The 22983-nt window shown below is 40.4% G+C and overlaps 1 protein-coding gene across 2 annotated transcripts in view; it reads left to right on the top strand.

Annotated features, from left to right (window-relative positions):
- Positions 1-22983, top strand: part of bsna (bassoon presynaptic cytomatrix protein a) — a 177465-nt gene that overhangs the window by 37314 nt on the left and 117168 nt on the right. For both annotated transcript variants that reach the window (XM_047363456.1, XM_047363447.1), the window contains exon 2: positions 9771-11264. In XM_047363456.1, coding sequence (XP_047219412.1) covers positions 9771-11264 — 1494 coding nt within the window. The remainder of the gene's footprint in view (positions 1-9770; positions 11265-22983) is intronic.

Below are 22983 nucleotides of genomic sequence, written 5' to 3'. Positions count from 1 at the left end.
TTTGTTAATTCAGTAATGGCTGGTATATATTACTGCTCTGTTTGCAATTAATTTAAGTCTATAATGTATCTTCTGATGGAGATAAAAGTTTAAATTATGATTCATCTTTAATAAAACTTCATTAAAACTTGTTCCCCTTTACATTCCAAATTCCTGATAAAATCTGCAGAGCTGGCTGTGTCGGAAATTATTTAATTTTATATAACACTCACAGGGCTGAAATCTCCCGGATCTTTACACCGCAACGGACCTAAAACAAGACCCAGTATCATGCAGGTGTATTCATCTCAGTAACCTGAGACAAATCCTGCAATTCTGTCCTTATAAAAAGGCCTAATAGTTTCGGTGAAAGCAGTAGTTTTTTTTAGAAAGAGCTCATAACTCTTCAGTAGGTCTGAAGTATTTTGAAAAGGAGGACTGATAATAGACTATGTTTGTCTGTTTTCATGTTTACTACAAGCGGATGCAATAAAAGAGGGTAACTAATGAATAAACATAAAGCAGCATGCTACCTCCGGCTGTCTCCGGACCAATGATGCACCTGGTTGTCATTTCGTTGAGTATCTGTCACTCAGGATATGATTATAAACAGAAAACACTGAGATCCCTGCAGGCTCAGCTCAAGTATACCCCAGAGAGCTAATGAGTAAGTGCCTTCTGAACGGGGCCCACCACTCAGTGATTGCTCTGATTAATGAACTGTGTCATCTAAAACCTGTAACAAGCTATACCATGTGTTATGATAGATTTTTGTTGTTTGTTCATTTAATTAAAAAGTATTTGAAAATCTGACGTGGGAGTCATACTTTTGAATTATTCTCTCAGAAAAAGAATTTGCAGTATATAGCAGAGAACAAGAGCAAGGGGTGTTGGCCCTGACCCTTTTTTTTTTTTTTTTTTCGAAATTATCGGCTGAATTCACTAAATAACTTCAGAAGATACTTGAATAGCAGTCATGAAAAGCGAGGAGAATGCCTTTTACTACTGAATCAGCTTTTTTGTCTCACATCATGATAGTATTTTTATAAAGTTTTTGACACATCATCTTTGAAACTGACTTGCAAAAAAGTAATAATTCAGAGCTCAGAAATGTTCTTGGTCTCTGTAGCTTACTGTAAGCCTAAGTTTTCTCTGTATATGTACAGTACAGACCAAAAGTTTGGATACACCTTCTCTTTCAAAGAGTTGTCTTTATTTACATGACTATGAATACTGTAGCTTCACACTGAAGGCATCAAAACTATGAATTAACACATGTGGAATTATATACTGAACAAAAAATTGTGAAACAACTGAAAATATGTCTTATATTCTAGGTTCTTCAAAGTAGCCATCTTTTGCTTTGATTACTGCTCCGCACACTCTTGGTATTCTGTTGATGAGCTTCAAGAGGTAGTGACCTGAAATGGTTTTCACTTCACAGGTGTGCCCTGTCAGGTTTAATAAGTGGGATTTCAAGCCTTATAATTGGGGTTGGGACCATCAGTTGTGTTGTGCAGGAGATGGATACAGTACACAGCTGATAGTCCTAATGAATAGACTGTTAGAATTTGTATTATGGCAAGAAAAAAGCAGCTAAGTAAAGAAAAACGAGTGGCCATCATTACTTTAAGAAATGAAGGTCAGTCAGTCCGAACAATTGGGAAAACTTTGAAAGTGTCCCCAAGTGCAGTCACAAAAACCATCAAGCGCTACAAAGAAACTGGCTCACATGAGGACCGCCCCAGGAAAGGAAGACCAAGAGTCACCTCTGCTGCGGACGATAAGTTCATCTGAGTCACCAGCCTCAGAAATCGCAGGTTAACAGCAGCTCAGATTAGAGAACAGGTCAATGCCACACAGAGTTCTAGCGGCAGACACATCTCTAGAACAACTGTTAAGAGGAGACTGTGTGAATCAGGCCTTCATGGTAAAATAGCTGCTAGGAAACCACTGCTGAGGACAGGCAACAAGCAGAAGAGACTTGTTTGGGCTAAAGAACACAAGGAATGGACATCAGACCAGTGGAAATCTGTGCTTTGGTCTGATGAGTCCAAGTTTGAGATCTTTGGTTCCAACGACTGTGTCTTTGTGCGGCGCAGAAGAGGTGAACGGATGGACTCTACATGCCTGGTTCCCACCATGAAGCATGGAGGCGGAGGTGTGATGGTCTGGGGGTGCTTTGCTGGTGACACTGTTGGGGATTTATTCAAAATTGAAGGCATACTGAACCAGCATGGCTACCACAGCATCTTGCAGCGTCATGCTATTCCATCCGGTTTGCGTTTAGTTGGACCATCATTTATTTTTCAACAGGACAATGACCCCAAACACACCTCCAGGCTGTGTAAGGCCTATTTGACCAAGAAGGAGAGTGATGGGGTGCTGCGCCAGATGACCTGGCCTCCACAGTCACCGGACCTGAACCCAATCGAGATTGTTTGGGGTGAGCTGGACCGCAGAGTGAAGGCAAAATTGCCAACAAGTGCTAAGCATCTCTGGGAACTTCTTCAAGACTGTTGGAAAACCATTTCAGGTGACTACCTCTTGAAGCTCATCAACAGAATGCCAAGAGTATGCGGAGCAGTAATCAAAGCAAAAGGTGGCTACTTTGAAGAACCTAGAATATAAGACATATTTTCAGTTGTTTCACACTTTTTTGTTCAGTATATAATTCCACATGTGTTAATTCATAGTTTTGATGCCTTCAGTGTGAAGCTACAATATTCGTAGTCATGAAAATAAAGAAAACTCTTTGAATGAGAAGGTGTGTCCAAACTCTTGGTCTGTACTGTATGTGTATATATACAGTGTCTTGCGAAAGTACTCGGCCCCCTTGAACTTTTCAACTTCTTGCCACATTTCAGGCTTCAAACATAAAGATATAAAATTCAAATTTTTTGTGAAGAATCAACAAGTGGGACACAATCGTGAAGTGGAAGGAAATCTCTTGGATGTGTCAAAACTTTTTTAACAAATAAAAAACTGAAAAGTGGGGCGTGCAATATTATTTGGCCCCCTTGCGTTAATACTTTGTAGCTCCGCCCTTTGCTGCAATTACAGCTGCAAGTCACTTGGGGTATGTCTCTATCAGTTTTGCACATCGAGAGACTGAAATTCTTGCCCATTCTTCCTTGCAAAACAACTCGAGCTCAGTGAGGTTGGATGGAGAGCGTTCGTGAACAGCAGTCTTCAGCTCTTTCCACAGATTCTCGATTGGATTCAGGTCTGGACTTTGACTTGGCCATTCCAACACCTGGATATGTTTATTTGTGAACCATTCCTTTGTAGATTTGGCTTTATGTTTTGGATCATTGTCTTGTTGGAAGATAAATCTCCGTCCCAGTCTCAGGTCTCTTTCAGACTCCAACAGGTTTTCTTCCAGAATGGTCCTGTATTTGGCCCCATCCATCTTCCCATCAATTTTGACCATCTTCCCTGTCCCTGCAGATGAAAAGCAGGCCCAAACCATGATGCTGCCACCACCATGTTTGACAGTGGGGATGGTGTGTTCAGGGTGATGAGCTGTGTTGCTTTTACGCCAAACATATCATTTTGCATTGTGGCCAAACAGTTCGATTTTGGTTTCATCTGACCAGAGCACCTTCTTCCACATGTGTGGTGTGTCTCCCAGGTGGCTTGTGGCAAACTTTAAATGAAACTTTTTATGGATATCTTTGAGAAATGGCTTTCTTGTTGCCACTCTTCCATAAAGGCCAGATTTGTGCAGTGTACGACTGATTGTTGTCCTATGGACACACTCTCCCACCTCAGCTGTAGATCTCTGCAGTTCATCCAGAGTGATCATGGGCCTCTTGGCTGCATCTCTGATCAGTCTTCTCCTTGTTTGAGATGAAAGTTTAGAGGGACGGCCGGGTCTTGGTAGATTTGCAGTGGTCTGATACTCCTTCCATGTCAATATGATTGCTTGCACAGTGCTCCTTGGGATGTTTAAAGCTTGGGAAATCTTTTTGTATCCAAATCCAGCTTCAAACTTCTCCACAACAGTATCTTGGACCTGCCTGGTGTGTTCCTTGGTCTTCATGATGCTCTCTGCGCTTTGAACAGAACCCTGAGACTATCACAGAGCAGGTGCATTTATACGGAGACTTGATTACACACAGGTGGATTCTATTTATCATCATCAGTCATTTGGGACAACATTGGATCATTCAGAGATCCTCACTGAACATCTGGAGTGAGTTTGCTGCACTGAAAGTAAAGGGGCCGAATAATATTGCACGCCCCACTTTTCAGTTTTTTATTTGTTAAAAACGTTTGACACATCCAAGAAATTTCATTCCACTTCACAATTGTGTCCCACTAGTTGTTGATTCTTCACAAAAATTTTGAATATTATATCTTTATTTTTGAAGCCTGAAATGTGACAAGAGATTGAAAAGATCAAGGGGGCCGAATACTTTCGCAAGGAGCTGTATATATATATATATATATATATTTTTTTTTTTCCTGAACCTCTGAGCACATGAATAAAAGCTGTTTTCAAATCTGGATGTACGAGTTTTTAAGGACATGAGACACCTTCCTAAGGGGAGCAAGGTAAGAAGCTGCTACCAAAGATGTGAAAAGTCCCTTATGATGTTATTAGTAAGCTGATGCCACTGTATCCTAATTGTCCTGTAGTGTGTGAAGCTGAATTCCAATGATTTCCTATAGGGTATTTTAGTCAGCTGATGTGCAGCTCCTAAACCAAACCAACAGGCTGTAGGTGGGAGTGTTTTTAACTCAGCACCTGTAAAATAATAAGCAGCTGCTCTGAAAACAAAATTTTTTGGAGTCTAGGCCAGGGCAATATTATTTACAATTCCTGTGCCCGGGAATTTGAAGGAGAACTCTGTTTTTACTGGATCACAAACAATATATAAGGGAGCAAGACCTCCCCTATGTCTGCTGAAGTCAATAGTCATTTCATTGCCAAATTTGTACTGGGTCCCTTAGAAGATTTTCTGATCAATCAGCCAAAATTGTCTAAATATTTGGACCAATAATGACTTGAAAACTTCCTTCCGAAGTTAGTCAGGGTACCTATGGTTAACCCTAAATCTGTTTCAATAGTAAGACAACCAATGTTATAGATAATGTTATCATATCTGTAACAACTACTTTTGTAGTTGTTACAGAACAACTACCCATTATTTTAGCAGCAATAGGAAGAATTGTTGCATTTGTCCTTAAAATAAAAGTAATTAGATCATTTTTAAAGATCTTTTGTATGCTCATGCTTAGTTGATCGATAAAAACCTACGAACTGACCACCATTACACCAGAACAAATCAAAATGCAAAGTCAGCAGGAGAAAAGAAATCACTTTTTGCATAAATCGGTGAGAGAACGTTTTAAGCCCTGCAGAATTCACATGGATTCTCTGTAATTCAGGTGGCAGTAATCCTTCAAGTGGAAATGGAAGGAACCTGGACTGTTTGTTTTGGGTATTGAATGTGTTTTCTCTCTCTTCTGAGCTTTTCTCACAGGGGACTGATCCTCAGGGGAATACACCTGGCAATGACATTCCCACTCAGCACCCCTAATTTTACTTGACAGGTTATAAACAGTCCTCTGCACAATGTAATATGTTCTTGAGATAATTTTAATATTTTAAGAGTGCCAAGCTGATTCACCCCTTTTCCAATTTGTATCCCCAAGGTGCACCTACATGCTTTTTCTCTGTCCTACTTTTATTTCATGCCTAAAAAATTTCAAACCCATAAGTGATTAAACCATTTCATGGAAGTTATGTTTTTCACCTGTAGTTACAGCGCTATACAAAATATTGACTTTTATATTGTATCAGTACTTTCTGCTGGAGAGCAAAATTTATGATTTCATGAATTCCAACAAGTCATCCTGGCACAGAATCAGCAAAACAACCATATTGTGAAGAATTCTTTTTTTTTTTTTTTTCGGGGGTTGGGGGCTTTGTGTCATTTTGATCAGCAGTGGTGTTGACCTACAGGGGTTGCACATTGAAACTGAAACACCAGTCATTTTAGTGTGGGAGGTTTCATGGCTAAATTGGACCAGCCTGGTAGCCAGTCTTCATTGATTGCACATTGCACCAGTAAGAGCAGAGTGTGAAGGTTCAATTAGCAGAGTTCAAAAGAGGACAAATTGTTGGTGTACGTCTTGCTGGCGCATCTGTGACCAAGACAGCAAGTCTTTGTGATGTATCAAGAGCCACGGTATCCAGGGTAATGTCAGCATACTACCAAGAAGGACGAACCACATCCAACAGGATTAACTGTGGACGCAAGAGGAAGCTGTCTGAAAGGGATGTTTGGGTGCTAACCCGGATTGTATCCAAAAAACATATCACAGCAGAATTAAATGTGCACCTCAACTCTCCTGTTTCCACCAGAACTGTCCGTCAGGAGCTCCACAGGGTCAATATACACGGCCGGGCTGCTATAGCCAAACCTTTGGTCACTCATGCCAATGCCAAACGTCGGTTTCAATGGTGCAAGGAGCGCAAATCTTGGGCTGTGGACAATGTGAAACATGTATTGTTCTCTAACGAGTCCACCTTTACTGTTTTCCCCACATCCGGGAGAGTTACGGTGTGGAGAAGCCCCAAAGAAGCGTACCACCCAGACTGTTGCATGCCCAGAGTGAAGCATGGGGGTGGATCAGTGATGGTTTGGGGTGCCATATCATGGCATTCCCTTGGCCCAATACTTGTGCTAGATGGGCGCGTCACTGCCAAAGACTACCGAACCATTCTTGAGGACCATGTGCATCCAATGGTTCAAACATTGTATTCTGAAGGCGGTGCCGTGTATCAGGATGACAATGCACCAATACACACAGCAAGACTGGTGAAAGATTGGTTTGATGAACATGAAAGTGAAGTTGAACATCTCCCATGGCCTGCACAGTCACCAGATCTAAATATTATTGAGCCACTTTGGGGTGTTTTGGAGGAGCAAGTCAGGAAACGTTTTCCTCCACCAGTATCATGTAGTGACCTGGCCACTATCCTGCAAGAAGAATGGCTTAAAATCCCTCTGACCACTGTGCACGACTTGTATATGTCATTCCCAAGACGACTGTATTGGCCACAAAAGGAGGCCCTACACCATACTAATAAATTATTGTGGTCTAAAACCAGGTGTTTCAGTTTCATTGTCCAACCCCTGTATAAACTCTCCATTATGCATGTTCTTTTGTTTGATTGGATTGGGCCCTGACATCTTGGATTTTGACATCATTTAGCCTCCTTCATCTTGTTAGACAGGTTTTACTTAAGGTATTTTGTGATTCTAGAGGTCAGATTGTATTCAGGACTGGATGTGACTGTATTTTCACATAAGCCTATGTTGATTTGGATAGCTTCATTTGAAAATTACCTTTTGTACTCAGTTTATCTAAATCTGATATTAAAAGTTGTTTGATTTTTAACATTTACATGACAAAAAGGCAAAAGCAGAAGAAAATCAGTACAGTGGCAAATACTTTGTAACAGAAGAATAGATATTTTCATTAATAATTTCACAAAATATCTATAAAAATGCTCTATTCTGACATATAATTTTATTGAATTGTGAAATATTTCAATTTATTTTGTTTTTTATTCCCACAATGGCTATTTGACTGTTATGATATGAAATATGAAAGAGTTGACCCTTGATCAAACCAAAACAACTCTGATCAGTCTCTTGGTGGTAGATATTATTTATTAGTCATAAACCCATTGAACCCCATTTGAATCATTTATTTTCAAGCAGGGAAACACGCAAAACATACACGTAAGGAAATCCCAAGGACCATCGTGGTGATATTGATGCTACTGACCCTTATGCATTTTCCCACCTGTTACAAGTAGCACTCAGATATGTAACAAATCACCAGCTTTATCCACATAAGCAAGCAAACATGGGTTTTCTGCACCACTGTGCAGTTGATTAATCTTGATGCTTTGAGAAGTGAGAAGTTTCTTGGATTTAAAAACTGCTGACTTCTTCCTCTGCTGTTTGCTCTCTCCATTTCCGTCGCTCTTCCCATCACTTAGTATTTCCCTCGCTTCTTCAAGTGTCTCTTGTGATGAGGTTTATTAAGCAGAAGGGAAGAGAGTGGCTCATTAAAATCATCCCCCTCCCTTTTCTTTCGTTTTTTCTCCCTGTCTACTTCTCTTCATCTCTTTCTTGCCATCTTCATCAGAGGAAATTATGGTGGTATTACACAGGGAGAAAATCCACATCAATTCTACTTTCAAATCCCCTTCCTCTTCAGCCAGTAAAGGCATTAAGACCTTCCTTTTTCAACCTTGTTATACACTGCAGAAAATAAAATGCCTAAACAAGGAAGACTATGGAGAGCAGGGGTATGAAGAAGGGAGCAAACAAGGGGTGGATGGGAAAGGATGACAGGAGGGACAGCTCCAGAGAGAATATGTTAAACAGGAAAGAGGGATGTTGGCTGTACAAATGGTTGTAGCCGCTGAGTTAACAGAAAATGGGATCAGTGATGCTTTTAAGGCAGGGATGCCATGCAGCAAAGCAGGCTGGGATAGCACAGAGACTGATGGAAGTAGTTTCCTTCAGATCTAAGTAATCACCTTGTCTTCTGTAGCCCCATGCCAAGAATGACAATTTGTGCACGTCTGGATGCTCATTTTGGGGGTGGGTTATTAGATGGCAGGCAGGGTAATACAGTCCATTCCTGCAGTGCATTATGGGAAAAAAGGGGATGGGAGCCAGACATGAAATGTGCAGAGATTTATTAGCTTTGCGGAGGAGCTAAAATAGCAGTATTCAGGGCAGTTGTGTTGCAGTGGATGCATAGTTTTAACGGGACAGATCCGGAACAGATGCAGGTTTCCATTGTGGAGTCAGGAGCTGTATATGCTTTAACAAGGAGGAACTGAACCAAGCAATGTAAGGGAGCATCACTTCTCATCTGAAGAGAGAAGGGAAAAAAGAAGAAGGACAGGAATACAAGGGGTGATGTTTTATTGGTATATATTGAGAGATGTTGCATGTTCATGATGTTTGACTTTTTTGTCTCTGTACATGTCACTCTTTCTTTCTTTCTTGTTCTTAACATGCATACCAATGTGTAAGTGTAGATGTACAGAAGAGATCTGTGAGAGATCTCAGTTGCAGTTTCAGCTAAGCAAGCATTTAGTCTCGCTTTTGATCTGTCTCTGATAAACCTTCTTCAGCTTCTCTTTATGGCTGATTTGTGCTAAGCTTTCTTTATGCTCTCCCGAGCACTGAGAGATTGACTTCTATCTTTGTGTTGCTTTCACATGCAATCTTTCCGATCACCTGAAGTTTAGAAGTTAAAAAATGTACGCACAAAATGATAAGACACATCCTGCCTGAGTCAGCAAGAATGTTTAAGGTGCAGGAATCAATGGCAAGCAAATTTAACAAGGCAAAAAAAAGGAATCATTACAATCTTCTCAATGCTGAAATAAATCTTCAGCTGGACTCACTTACTGTTTTCCCCAACCATTGTTCAAACCCTGACAACAAATGTCTTCAACTGTATATAAAAACAATTAAGTGTGATGCATGCTTTTTGAAAGTTGTTTTTAGCGGTGCCCTTTCATGTTTTAATGTGCGTCTTAAAGTGTTTGTTCCATTTTAAGTGCAGGAGTGCTGTTGTTGAAGTCTTTTCAACAATCTGTGAGAGACAAAGTTTTTCTTTTGTATTCTATTCTATTCTTTTCCTATATACTGTGTATCCATACAGACGATCCAAGACCAAGGTGAAAATAGGGCCTGCTAAAGGTTAATGTAACATTGTATCGTTTTGTCTTCTAATTGCAGGTCCAGGAATGGCTGTGTCTGAATTGTCAAATGCAGCGAGCTCTTGGCATTGATATGACCACACCTCGCTCTAAGAGCCAACAGCAGATTCACTCTCCCTCCCACCAAGCCAAGCCCATTGTCCAGCCACAGCAGCCCGTGCCACAGCCAACACACCCGGCAGCTGCTGCACAGCCCAAGCCTTTGCCACAGAGTCAGTCCACCCAACGGCAGCAACAACAACAGCAGCAACAACGACAAGAGCAACAACAACCTCAGTCACAGCCTTATGGCCACTCTAATCCCTACTCTCAGTCTCAGACCCAGGCATACTCCCAATCCCAATCACAGTCTCAGCCATATTCCCAGTCTCAGCCATATTCCCAGTCTCCGCCATATTCCCAGTCCCAGCAGTATCCCCAGTCCCAGCAGTATCCCCAGTCTCAGCCTAAGCCTTACCCTCCATCACAGCCTAGTCCCCAGACGCAGTCTCAGACACATCCAGGCCTTGGTGGCCACCAGTCTAAAACTACACCTTCTCAGCAGGGCATGAGGACTGACCCATACTCCCAGAGAGGTCTTGGAGCTCAAGGAGGTATTGGGGGTCCAACAGGCAGCCCCAGCCAGCAAGGTGGTCCTCGCATTCCCCACCCAGGTGCTGTACCACTACCTGGGTTGACTAAAGCACCCTCCCAGCCAGATTTGGGTCGAGGTTCTGCAATGCATCAATCTATGACACGTCCCCATGACCAGACCAGAAGCGCTGGATCTTCCCCAGCCCACCGACCTCAGAGTCAGGCCCCCACCCAGGATGGCCTGACCAAACTGTTTGGCTTTGGGGCATCGCTGCTCAATCAGGCTAGCACCCTGATCAATGTTGACCCTCTACCCACAGCCTCAACGCAGCCAAGCCCTGCACGAGGTAAGGTTGTGTTTAGCAATGCAACTCCTGACAGACAGCAACAGCAAGGGGCCAGCGGCACCAAACCCTTCAGCATGGGGGGTCCTCATGCTCCAAGCCAAATAGGGGGCTCTCAGGCACCAAGTCAAGGGGGAGGTTTTAGTGGACAAGGCCAAATGGGAGGACCTTATCCACCAAACCAAATGGTACCAGATCAAACAGGTTGTCTGCAGGGGCAAATTCAAATGGGTGGTCCACATGCAACAGCTCAAATAGGCAGTACCATTGGTGGACCTCAAGCGCCAACCCAAAAGCAGCAACAGACTGGACTCCAAAAACAACAAATGCCCCCACAGCAGCCACTTACTCAGCATCAAAAAGAGCAGCAAGGACAACAAACACCTGCTCCTCAGCAGAAGGTTTTGCAGAAACAGGAGCCAGTGTCAGCGCCTGTGATCGCTCCAGAACCCAAGAAGCCCAAGGTGAACTGTCCTCTTTGTAAAACAGAGTTGAACATCGGCAGCTCCGACCAGCCCAACTACAACACCTGTACACAATGTCAGAGCCAGGTGTGCAACCTGTGTGGCTTCAACCCAACACCACATCTGGTAGAGGTAAGAAGAGAAGCCCACATACCCTTGTCTCCTACATACCGATATATGTGAGCATCCATTACTTCCATAACATACAGTTGCTCTTATGAAAGAGCCAACTCAAAACACACAAATACTTATATCTTCCCAGACAAATCAATATTGTTCAAAACATGCTATTCATTCTCTAGTTGTACTAGAGACCCAAACCTCTTATGTCTCCTTTTGTTCTGACCTGTTCTCCTTCCTTCTGTTCTTCTGTCGTCATGCTCTGTTGCGCTTATTGAAATATGCTTCACCTGATCTTTATTATACTTTTTTAGATTACTGCTTTATGCATTCATTCCTTTCTGTCTGAGTTATTCAAGTCTATATAAACATTTAAAGTTCATTTAGAAATGTCCAAATTTGTGATTTGCATTTTTATGGCTTAAAGCAATTTCCTTTAATTAAATTAAGATATATACCTTCTTGTTAATAAATTTTGCTTTCTATATTGTTTTCTCAACACAAATGCAGAGAAATTCTCTTTGCAAGGAATATAAGCAAATGATTTGGGAACCACTGTACAATATTCTCAAACTCATCAACCTCTACTTTTTGAGCTTTTACCCAGAAAAATACAATACCGTCTTTCCATTATGACTTTTGCTGGTTAAGCAAAACACATATGGCTAAAAAGCAAAGTTAGCAAACAGGTTATGGCAATAAGAAGAGCCTCAACAATCATTTTAGTATATTAATATTTGTTATTTTTGCCTAAGTAACATTTCTAGCAGTCCTGTAATGAACTTCTAGAACTCATAACTGCAGTGTTGTCCTGATCCCAACTTTGGGATCCACCAATTAAAACACAATCTCTCGTCATATCTACACTGGTCAGGCATAACATTATGACCACTAATTGATGAAGTGAATAACACTGATTATATGTTCATCAGGGCTCCTGTTAATAGGTAAGATATATAAGGCAGCAATTGAAGACCCTTTCCTTAGATATGATGTGTTAGAAAAAGGAAAAATGGTCAGCAGAAGGATTTGATGAGGTCTAACATTTAAATAACTAAAGGCTGGGTCACAACATCACCAAACATGCAACTCTTGTGGGGTGTTCCTGGCCTACAGTGCCAGGATCTATCAAAAACAAAAAGTTGTGAATTAACAACAGAGACACAGATGCATGTGAGGAGTGAGGAGTCCAATCCAACAGATAAGTTACATTTGCTCAAACTGCTCAATAACTTATCACTGGTTCTGATAGAAAGGTGTCAGAATATACAGTACACTGCAGTTTGTTGCATATGTGACTGTATACAGACACAGGCCAGTTAGGGTAGAAATGCTATTACCTGATAGCTGTGATTTTTATTTCAGCAGGATAATGCCCCCTGCTACAATACAAATTGTTCAGGAATGGCTTGAGGAGCACAACAAGTTTAGGGTTGGTTGACTTGACCTCCAACTTCCCCAGATCTCAATCCAGTCAAGCATTCATGGGATGTGCTGGACAAGTTCAATCCATGGAATCAACTTCAATGAGTTAAAAGGATGTGCTACTAACATTTGGTGCCAAATACCACATCACACATTTAACGGTCTACTGGAGTCCATGCTTTAGTTAATCAGGACGGTTTTTGCTGCAAAAAACAACATTAGTCAGGGGGTATGTCTATATGTTACTTTATTCTGTCAACTCTGTTAAGAAATAAAATGTTGGTGATTTCTGCCTACTCAATGATCTGCTTGACTGACAGTATGCATAGAGGGTTTGTGTGGAATGAGTGCTTACTATCAGTAGAAAGTGAAATAAATGCATTCCAGCATTTTTGAAAATCAGTTTCTAACTTTCCCTCTGTATATTGTATCATTGAAGGTTCAAACTGCACAGAGCCGCATTTATTTCCACAGTAGCATTTCCCTTTCTCTTTCCCCTTTGTGCATAAACCTTCTACATGTTCTCTCTGGGTACTCTGACTTCCTCCCATAGTCCAAAACATGCAAATTGCCTCTCTAAATTTCCTTGAGGTTTGAATCAGCCCATGGTTTTCTGTCTCACGCTTGCTCTGTGTAGACCACCAACCTGCGCAGCATGTACACCACCTGTTGCCCACTGACCTGTGACAGTCACCAGTCCCTCTGCAAGCCTGCAAGGGTTAAACAGGTATAGAAAATGGAGAAACTGTGTCTTTTTTTGTTTAATTTTGCAGTTGTGTCAAAAACACGTTACCACATGTTAAGAGTAATTCCACGTAATTTTATTTTATTACCTAAATAGTTAATAGGATAAAGAATGAGCTTGAGTCACAGAGAAGGGTAAATTAAATAAGACAAATCTTCAGAGAAGAATATAGAATGTCCAAAATATGGTAATAGAAGAGACATGAAGAGGGCAGTAAACAGTTAATTTTGAGAAAAGACAAGAAAGAATGAATGTTCCAATAGAAGAATAATCAAACAACATAGACATCCAGTCCACATATGCTTCCTTTGTTCCCTTCAAAATGCTCCTGTTCATGGGACAATGAAAGGAGTATAAAGGTCCAGCGTTCCATCACCTCCCCTTTATCGACCCAAACGCAGTCTTGGAGTGGAAAGGAGAAGAGACGGCAATGGAGAATAAAAGACAGAAAGATGAATAGTATGTTAGGATATTGCAAGGAAGAGACTGCAGGATTGAGGACAAATGGAAGAGAAGAATTACCTAAAGGACTCAAACATAAAGTAGGAGTGGATAGAAAATAAATCAGAAACTGGGATAAATTTAAAGCATTATAGCTGTGTATAAGTCAGTAAGTTAGTGTGGCAGAGTAATAACTCATATTTATTTTGGCTTCAGGGTCAGGGTTAAAAGGTCTCTGGGTGGACTCTGACATAATGGGTTAAATGTAACCACCTCCGTGTATAGAGCATTAATATACACACATTCCAACACACAAAGAGCAAATATTGGTCCGGATGTTATTTAGAGGGTCGTTTTTATAGGTTGCCTAAAGTCAAACCTGTTAAAACAAAGCCTTTGGGGCTCGTGCCGAGTCACTAAAATCAACCTAACCCATATGAAAAGTGCAAATTGTAAAATTAGAGAGTGAGCAGCTATTAACAGAAGTGACTGTCGATGGTTGGATGACTGCTGTGGGCTACTCGGTTGTCCAAACCACCAGTTGAAGAAGGGTGAAACTTCTGGATGTAGGCTGTAAGAGGTTGGGTGTGTCATTTCCTGGCACTAGCTTAAACAGACCTGCTTAGTAAGACCTTTCAGATTTAGGGAAGTCTGGATCGTTGGATGGAGAGCTGGATTGAGCAATCCACTCAGAAAAAAGGAAGTAGGAGGGAGGGGTTAGGACAACAGATGAAAAACAGATAAATGTTATTTATCTGTCATAGCTCTACAAATCAAAACATGACTTAAAGGGGTGAATGAGTAAACATTGGTAGGTTTGTGGCCCTGGTATTACAGAATACCAGGAATGTGTATCTATGTAATAAGAACAATACATACAATACATAACTATTACACATTTAGCTGTGTCCCCTTAGATGAGCCACAAAAGGTTAATCTTCTGGCAAAATATTGTTATTTACTCATAAAAAGTGAAAGTGAAAGTATTCACTGCTGTGTTTTTAGAAATTGGTGGATTTATCAATTTATGATTTCCCGTATTTTATCATCATGTTATAAAATGTCCATGGCACAGTATTTTGAAACCAAATAGAAATGCTTGTATTAGAATGTAGAAGATGTGATGCTATGATATGATTGGACCTTTTCATGTCTCACTCTTGATCCCAGTTTCATTTGAACACATAATCTTATTAATAAAAATACTGAACATCAATATATAGCACACAAAAACAACCTTGGAGGAAGGTTTTAGGAGTAATCTCATTTAGTTATCAGTTAAGAACAAAGGGATACCTAACACACTTTGAAGTTGAAGAAAAGAATGAGAAACTGAATGTTTAATTGATTATTTACTGCTTTACATGTGAGTTCTTACATTTTAAAATGAATTCTGAACTCTGACATGGCTTTATTGTCCAGATTGAAAAAGTTGGAAAGTAATTGTTTTCTCTCATTTGTATGAGAGGTGCAAACACAGCAGAAGAGATTATTTTATTTTATTTTTTGCAAAACATATGATAGTGTCAACAAGTCCTAAATTGTAATGTTTTGTATTTAGTTCTTCTCAAAATCCAATTAATCCAATCTTTCTGGGTTTTGCAATGCAGGCTGCATGATGGTGCAGATGTTAACATTGTTTCCTTATAGGTCCTTGAAGGTCATGCACCGTAATCCAGACTGGGGCCTTTCTGTGTGTAGTTTGCATGTTTTCCATGTGCTTGCTTAGGTTCTCTGGCTTTCCACAGTCCAAAGCCATGTTAGCTTATTTAAAGATGCCTTTAGGTAAATGCATTCATGGTCTGTGCTGCCCTCCCGATGGACTGGCAATCTGTCAGGGGTGTATCCTCCTCTCCCCAATTGTAAACTAGAGATAGACACCCCCACAAACCGCAACATTGAAAGGATTAAGCGAGTATTGAAAAAACAGATGGATGAATGGTTTTCCGAGTTGCAATTAGAATGATTAGAACTTGGTTGTGATGTAATTCCCATATAGCCAGTTCCAACTTTCAAGACAAATCGAAGACAGCAGTAAGATCAATCTTGACTGAAGAATATGTACAACAAATTTAAATTTACTTGCTAATTTGTTATTCTTTAGTTTCAAAGATGACAACTCCACATACAGGGTTTTTGCTTCTTCTGCAGTGTTGCAGAATTCCTATGTAGCTCTTCCTTGGTGAAGAAACAAAGACTAACAGTAGACTTTTAAAGGAGGAAAAATCACATGACAGGCTGGACAATTAGGGGAGATAAACCATCTTATAGGAGAGACAAAACATTTAGAGAAGCATGGAGAGGAATACAAAAGGCAACCTGAAAGAGGGATGACAAGCGAAGCAGAGATGGAAACAGATGGAAAGAAAACAGAACTGAGGCTGAGAGGAAACCAGACATGTAAAGCTGAATCACGTGCAAACTTGAGTCCAGAGGGAAGATAGGCACCAACGCACTCTCTCACAGTCATACAAAAGACAGCAACTTTAACAGAAGAGGAAAAGAGGATAAAAAAAGAATGAAGCGAAAAGAGAGAAGAAAAGCTGCCAACAAAAAAAGGATGATCTCATGGAGTTACTGCAAATGCACTCCTTTTAACTCTACCCATGCTGTCAATGCAGGCACAAAACCATCATGACCTTTATCTAGACATTATTTACTTAGTTCATTGTTACCCATTTAATACACATCTGTCATTCAAAGTGCCTTATAAAGGTAAACATAGACCTTGAATTTTTTTTTGTTGGCACAAAATTATCTGTATTTTATATAATAGACAAAATATTGCCTAACTGGAAGGTACTCTGGTCAGATGAGACCAACTGTGACAAAAAAATAACACCCATCTCTCCGTGAAAAAAACCATTCCCATATTGAAACACTGCAGTTTTAATCTCATGCAGCGGTGATGCTTCTCTTCAGCAAGGACAAAGACGTTGGTTAGAGTTCAAGGGAAGATGAATGGAGATAAATACAGGGCAATCCTGTTAGAAGCAGGGAAAGACTTCAGACTGCAGAGGAGGTTTACAACCCCTGGCAAAAATTAGGGAATCACCAGTCTCTGAGGATGTTCCTTCAGTTGTTGAATTTTGTAGAAAAAAAACAGATCACAGACATGACAAAAAACTAAAGGCATTTCAAATGGCAACTTTCTGGCTTTAAGAAATACTAAAAGAAATCACGAAAAATAATTGTGGCAGCCAGTAGCAGTTACATTTTTAGAACAAGCACAGGGAATAAATTATGGAATCACTCAATTTTGAGGAAAAAAATATGGAATCATGAAAAACCGCCTATGCATGAGCAACGAGGCTGCCATTCAGTTCCACACATCGCCACTAGGAGGGACTGTGAGCGACATGTCATATTATGTTCGGACATGTAGAGTTGTCATCTGGCAAAAAGCATCTAAAATTTGGAGTAAATCGGACCTTCCAAATGGAAGCTCCACTCACTTTTTTGTTTGTGGGCGGAGCTATAATGATGTCATTAGTTGACTGTGTCAACATGTCCATCATTAACTCTTGATCATGTATACTAGATTTCAAGTAGATCCGATGATGTATGAGGGAGATATAGCCCTTGAAGTGTCCTAGGGGGCGCTGTTGATCCAAATTCCAATGTAATCCAATAGAGGTATTTGGAGACTGAGAAAGATCAAGCATATTTATTTTGGAGTGAATCAGATCATCCATGTGTAATTTAGAGCCAAACGTATGGCTGTGGCGTGACATCAGAATTCGCCACTCCCTCATGGCCACACTCTCCAGCTAAAGCAGTAAGTACTGGCGACTGTCTAAGACCATCATGTTATCTTTTACTTGGGACAGTTTAACATTGATAAGGTGAAGAACATCAAACACTGACTGCCTAAAGGAAAACGGGACACTTCCTATTCTCAGGGGGCGGGGCTTCGATGATGTCAGCGTCTGATCAGTGAATATTGTTGAGGCCTAGAGGCAGATCAATACCAGAAGGTTTCATGTGTCTGTGACTTTCCTTGTAGGAGCTATATCAATTAAGTGTTTTATGGCGAGAAGTCATATTTTGAGGCGTGGCCACGCCCACACGCTTTCATGTATCAAAAAGGTTTTGATAACTTTTCATCCCCAATCACTTAAGAGTAAACTGAGTGATTTTCAAGTGTCTAAGTCAAAAGCTGTAGGAGGAGTTTGCTCAGATATGCGGGCTAGAAACGCCCAAAAAACGGTAAAAATGGCAACTTCAATCCAAAATGGGCGACTTCCTGTGGTGTTTGGACCAATGCTCCATGAGACTTTTTTGTAGGTCCTGAGAAGTTACATATGTGTACCAAATTTCAGAGTCCTTGGTGAAAGCATGGCTTGGGGCTGTTTTTTTTTTTATTTTCTAGGGGGCGCTGTGAATATGTCATCAGATCTCTGTTGGGGACTGGACAAGGATCAATCACATTGAATTTGGTGCAGATCAGATGATATATGTGGAATTCAGAGCCAAACGTATGGCCATGGAGTGACCTCAAACTTCGCCGCGCCACCACAGCCACGCACTTTTATGAAAAGTCACTGTGCCTCAAACGAAGTTAGACCCACTAGTTATCTGTCTTCTGACACACTTTCAAGTTGATTGGGTCAAGAGGGTCAGAGTGGCACCTTTCCAAGTGAAAAAAGGGACTTCCTGTTCTGAGGGGGCGTGGCTTTGATGATGTCAGCATATGACCCCATAGGATCGTCGGGAACCCGAAGGCCCTCCTTCATGCCAACTTTGGTGTGATTTTGAATTTTTTTGGGAAAGTTATTGCAAGTTTTCACTTTTGGAGCGAATGCCAAGTTCGTGGCCCGGCCACGCCCCCTAAACATGGCCAAAAACTCACGATTTTGATAACTTTTAATCCCCCATCCCTTAACTGCATGTAGACCAAATATGAACCCGATAGCTCAAAATCCCTAGGAGGAGTTCGTTAAAGTTCGAGGTGAATAAAAGTGAAAAACTGGCAAAAATTGGCCTTTAATCCAAAATGGCCGACTTCCTGTGCATTTAAGGCATACCCCCAGGAGACTTTTTTTCTTGGTTTGAGGAGCTCTAGTATTGTGCCGAATTTCAGATCTCTACGCCTTACGGTTCGGGCTATCTCACATTTGGGGGCGTGGCTAAGTGGTTTGGCCACGCGCACTGACGACGACATTAAGGATCAAGAATTTCACGCGGGGGACAATTTTGGGTTAAAGCGTGTGCATCTAGGGGCTTGGCAAAGTCCCCATATTGCCCCGCAAAGAGGCAGCGGAAAAATAATAAGAAGAAACATTGCGATTACACGATTACAATAGGCCCTTGCAGTTTTCCTGCTCGGGCCTAATAACACTCCAACAAATCACTAGTACTTTGTTGCACCACCTCTGGCCTTTATAACTGCTTGCAGTCTCTGAGGCATTGACTTAATGAGTGACAAACAGTACTCTTCACCAATCTGACTCCGGCTTTCTCTGATTGCTGTTGCCAGATCAGCTTTGCAGGTTGGAGCCTTGTCATGGACCATTTTCTTTAACTTCCACCACAGATTTTCAATGGGATTGAGATCCGGACTGTTTGCAGGTCATGACATTGACCTTATGTGTCTTTCTTCAAGGAATGTTTTCACAGTTTTTGCTCTATGGCAAGATGCATTATCATCTTGACAAATGATGTCATCATCCCCAAACATCCTTTCGATGGATGGGATAAGAAAAGTGTCCAAAATGTCAATGTAAACCTGTGCATTTATTGAAGATGTAATGACAGCCATCTCCCCAGTGCTTTTACCTGACTTGCAGCCCCATATCATCAATGACTGTGGAAATGTGCATGTTTTCTTCAGACAGTCGTCTGCATAAATCTCTTTGGAACGGCACCAAACAAAAGTTCCAGCATCATCACCTTGCCCAATGCAGATTCGAAATTAATCACTGAATATGACTTTCATCTAGTCATCCACAGTCCACAATTGCCTTTGCTTAGCCCATTGTAACCTTATTTTTTTTCTGTTTAGGTGTTAGTGATGTCTTCCTTTTAGCTATTCTGTATGTAAATCCCATTTCCTTTAGGCGGTTTCTTACAGTTCGGTCACAGACGTTGACTCCAGTTTCTTCCCATTTGTTCCTCATTGGTTTTGTTGTACATTTTCTGTTTTCAAGGCATTGCTTTAAGTTTTCTGTCTTGACGCTTTGATGTCTTCCTTGGTCTACCAGTATGCTTGCCTTTAACCACCTTCCCATGTTGTTTGTACTTGGTCCAGGTTTTAGACACAGCTGACTGTGAACAACCAACATCTTGTGCAACACTGCGTGATGATTTACCCTCTTTAAGGAGTTTGATAATCCTCTCCTTTTTTTCAAGTGACATCTCTGATGTTGGAGCCATGATTCATGTCAGTCCTCTTGTTGCAGCAGCTCTCCAAGGTGTGATCACTCCTTTTTACCTGGACACTAACGAGCAGATTTAATCTGATGCAGGTGTTATTGTTTGTAATGACAATTTACAGGGTGATTCCATATTTTTTTCCTCAAAATTGAGTGATTCCATAACTTATTCCCTGTGCTTGTTCTAAAAATATAACTGTCACTGGCTACCACAATTATTTTTCGTGATTTCTTTTAGTATTTCTTAAAGCCAGAAAGTTGCCATTTGAAATGCCTTTAGTTTTTTGTCATGTCTGTGATCTGTTTTTTTTTTCTACAAAATTCAACAACTGAAGGAACATCCTCAGAGACTGGTGATTCCATAATTTTTGCCAGGGGTTGTAGCTTCCAACAGACTAACAATCCTAAACATCAAGCTAGAGCTACAATAAAATGGTTTAGATCAAAGCATACTTATTATTTATAATGGCTCAGTCAAAGTCCACACCTAAATCTAATTGAGAATCTGTGGCAAGTCTTGAAAAAATTATGTTAACAAAAAAAGAGGTAAAAATTTCAGCCTTTAGATGTGGAAGCTGCTACAAATATACCCCAAAATATTTTAAGCACAGTAATAGGTGGTTCCTCAAACGACTGACTGAGGTAGGCTGAATTTAAATGCCAACCACAGATTTTTATTTGTAAAACAAGATGATCCAATAAAGAACACTGAAAACCAGGGTACTTATATACTGAGCTAGGGGTGGAGAATAATATTGATTGCAGGTGAGTTATTCAGGGGAATATGGAACAGCTGTGGAGGAGAATGCTGAGCATGAAAGCTGAGGAGTTTAACCATAAGGAAGCTTAACCCTAGAAAACAAACTAAAATACACAATCATAACACAAGAATAATTAAGCAGGTAAACACAAAGGAACTAAAAGGACACGAATTAACCACAAAAGATCACAGATGAATAAATTAAAAAGGGAAAAACCTAAACGACAATGATCAATAACTAAGAAGACAAACAAAAATTCAATTCAGTTTCAATTCAGTTTATTTATATAGCGCCAATTCACAACACACGTCATCTCAAGGCACTTCACAAAGGTCAGGTACATACATTCCAATTAATCCTAACCATTGAACAGTGCAATCAGATTCAGTTATTTATTCATATTGGATAAAAAGTTTTTTATCTAAGGAAACCTAGCAGATTCCATCGAGTCAGAGACCAGCAGCATTCCCTCTTCTGGGATGAGCATGTAGCGACAGTGGACAGTCACTGGCGTTGACTTTGGAGCAATCCCTCATACTGAGCATGCATGTAGCGACAGTGGAGAGGAAAACTCCCTTTTAACAGGAAAAAACCTTCACCAGAACCAGGCTCAGTGTGAGCGGCCATCTGCCACGTCCGACAGGGGGTTTGAGAGAACAGAGCAGAGACACACAAAGAATACAGAAGTACTGATCCAGGAGTATTGTCTATGGGAAGGAAAAGTAAATGTTAATGGATGTAGCTCCTTTAAAAATCAAAATCAAAACACAAACACTAGTGGATTATGACACAAGGGCTTATAAATACTTTTGCAAGGAGCTACATGTTATAAACAGAGGACAAATCACTTTATATGTGGCTTAATTTTTTATCATGTTTGAATGTTAAACTACTAGTTACTCTGCAATGTCTTTTACACATGCTAAAACAAAGAGTTAACAGAAAACGTCAAAAGTCTTCACAAGGAAAGCTAAAAACCTCATTTCCTGCTGCTCAGATACATTGGATTTAGTTTAAGGAATGTATACGTTATTTGGTAAAAAAAAAAAAAAAAAAGACAAATTTTCCATAACAATTTAAAACATATTCTCCAAAAGACAAATTTGAGTTAATTTTATAGAAAGTCAGCCTTCACCTCTCCGTGTGCTTAAACAGATCAAAGTGTTTTTTTACCTCGTAGGCTGAAGTGTTTATCTCACCAATGTCTTCACACAAGTTATTAAAAATCTTTGGATTTTAATGTTTATAAATAGCAACAGAGAATAAACATGAGAGAAGTAGGCAGTTTGTATTAAAAAAGTTTTCTGCCTTTATGTCACAAACCAGTTGCCTTTTAATAATACAAATGGGCTCCTGATGGGTCTGTGCTTGCACAATGTTGAATTACAGCTGCTTCACAAAGCAGGTGTTAGTGAATGAGTGAATGAGGCCATTTCTCTGGTCAGTCTGTCATTCAGGCCTTTGCAACTGTCACCGCTGCGGTCAGAACAATTATTAGGATAAGTGTATCCAGACCACCTGCCAATGTTTCTGCACCAAGAGCGTGCATTTATTATTATTGTTTGTAACTGCACCTGAAGGGATTATTGACTGTGAAAGTTACTATCCAGTGTGCATGTGGTTTGGGCAACAATGCTGCTCAGTGGTATTTCTCTGCAGGGATAGATTGTCTTCTAACTTTGAGTGCGTTTGCATAGTCCACAAAGGGAGGCAGTAATTGCAATATTCACTCAGATGCGTCTGATCAGACATTATCCAGTGTGATGATGGGTATTTCATCTAAACCGTTTGGCTAATCTGAGTGGACTGCTTTTTATTTTGAGTCATGTTTTAATTATGTAACAGTGGAGTATGTTCTCTGCTTACTATAAAATAATTTAGCAACTGATATATGTTCTTGTATTCCTATTTCAAATATACAACATGTCATATCTTGTCATCTTTACTTTTTCTGTTCTGTTACAAAGTGAAGATTTGAAGCAATC

The sequence above is a fragment of the Girardinichthys multiradiatus genome, chromosome 1 (genome assembly GCF_021462225.1).
Source record: "Girardinichthys multiradiatus isolate DD_20200921_A chromosome 1, DD_fGirMul_XY1, whole genome shotgun sequence".
Taxonomy (NCBI): domain Eukaryota; kingdom Metazoa; phylum Chordata; class Actinopteri; order Cyprinodontiformes; family Goodeidae; genus Girardinichthys; species Girardinichthys multiradiatus.
Note: the sequence above shows the minus strand (reverse complement) of the source record. Positions and strands in the feature narration are given on the sequence as shown.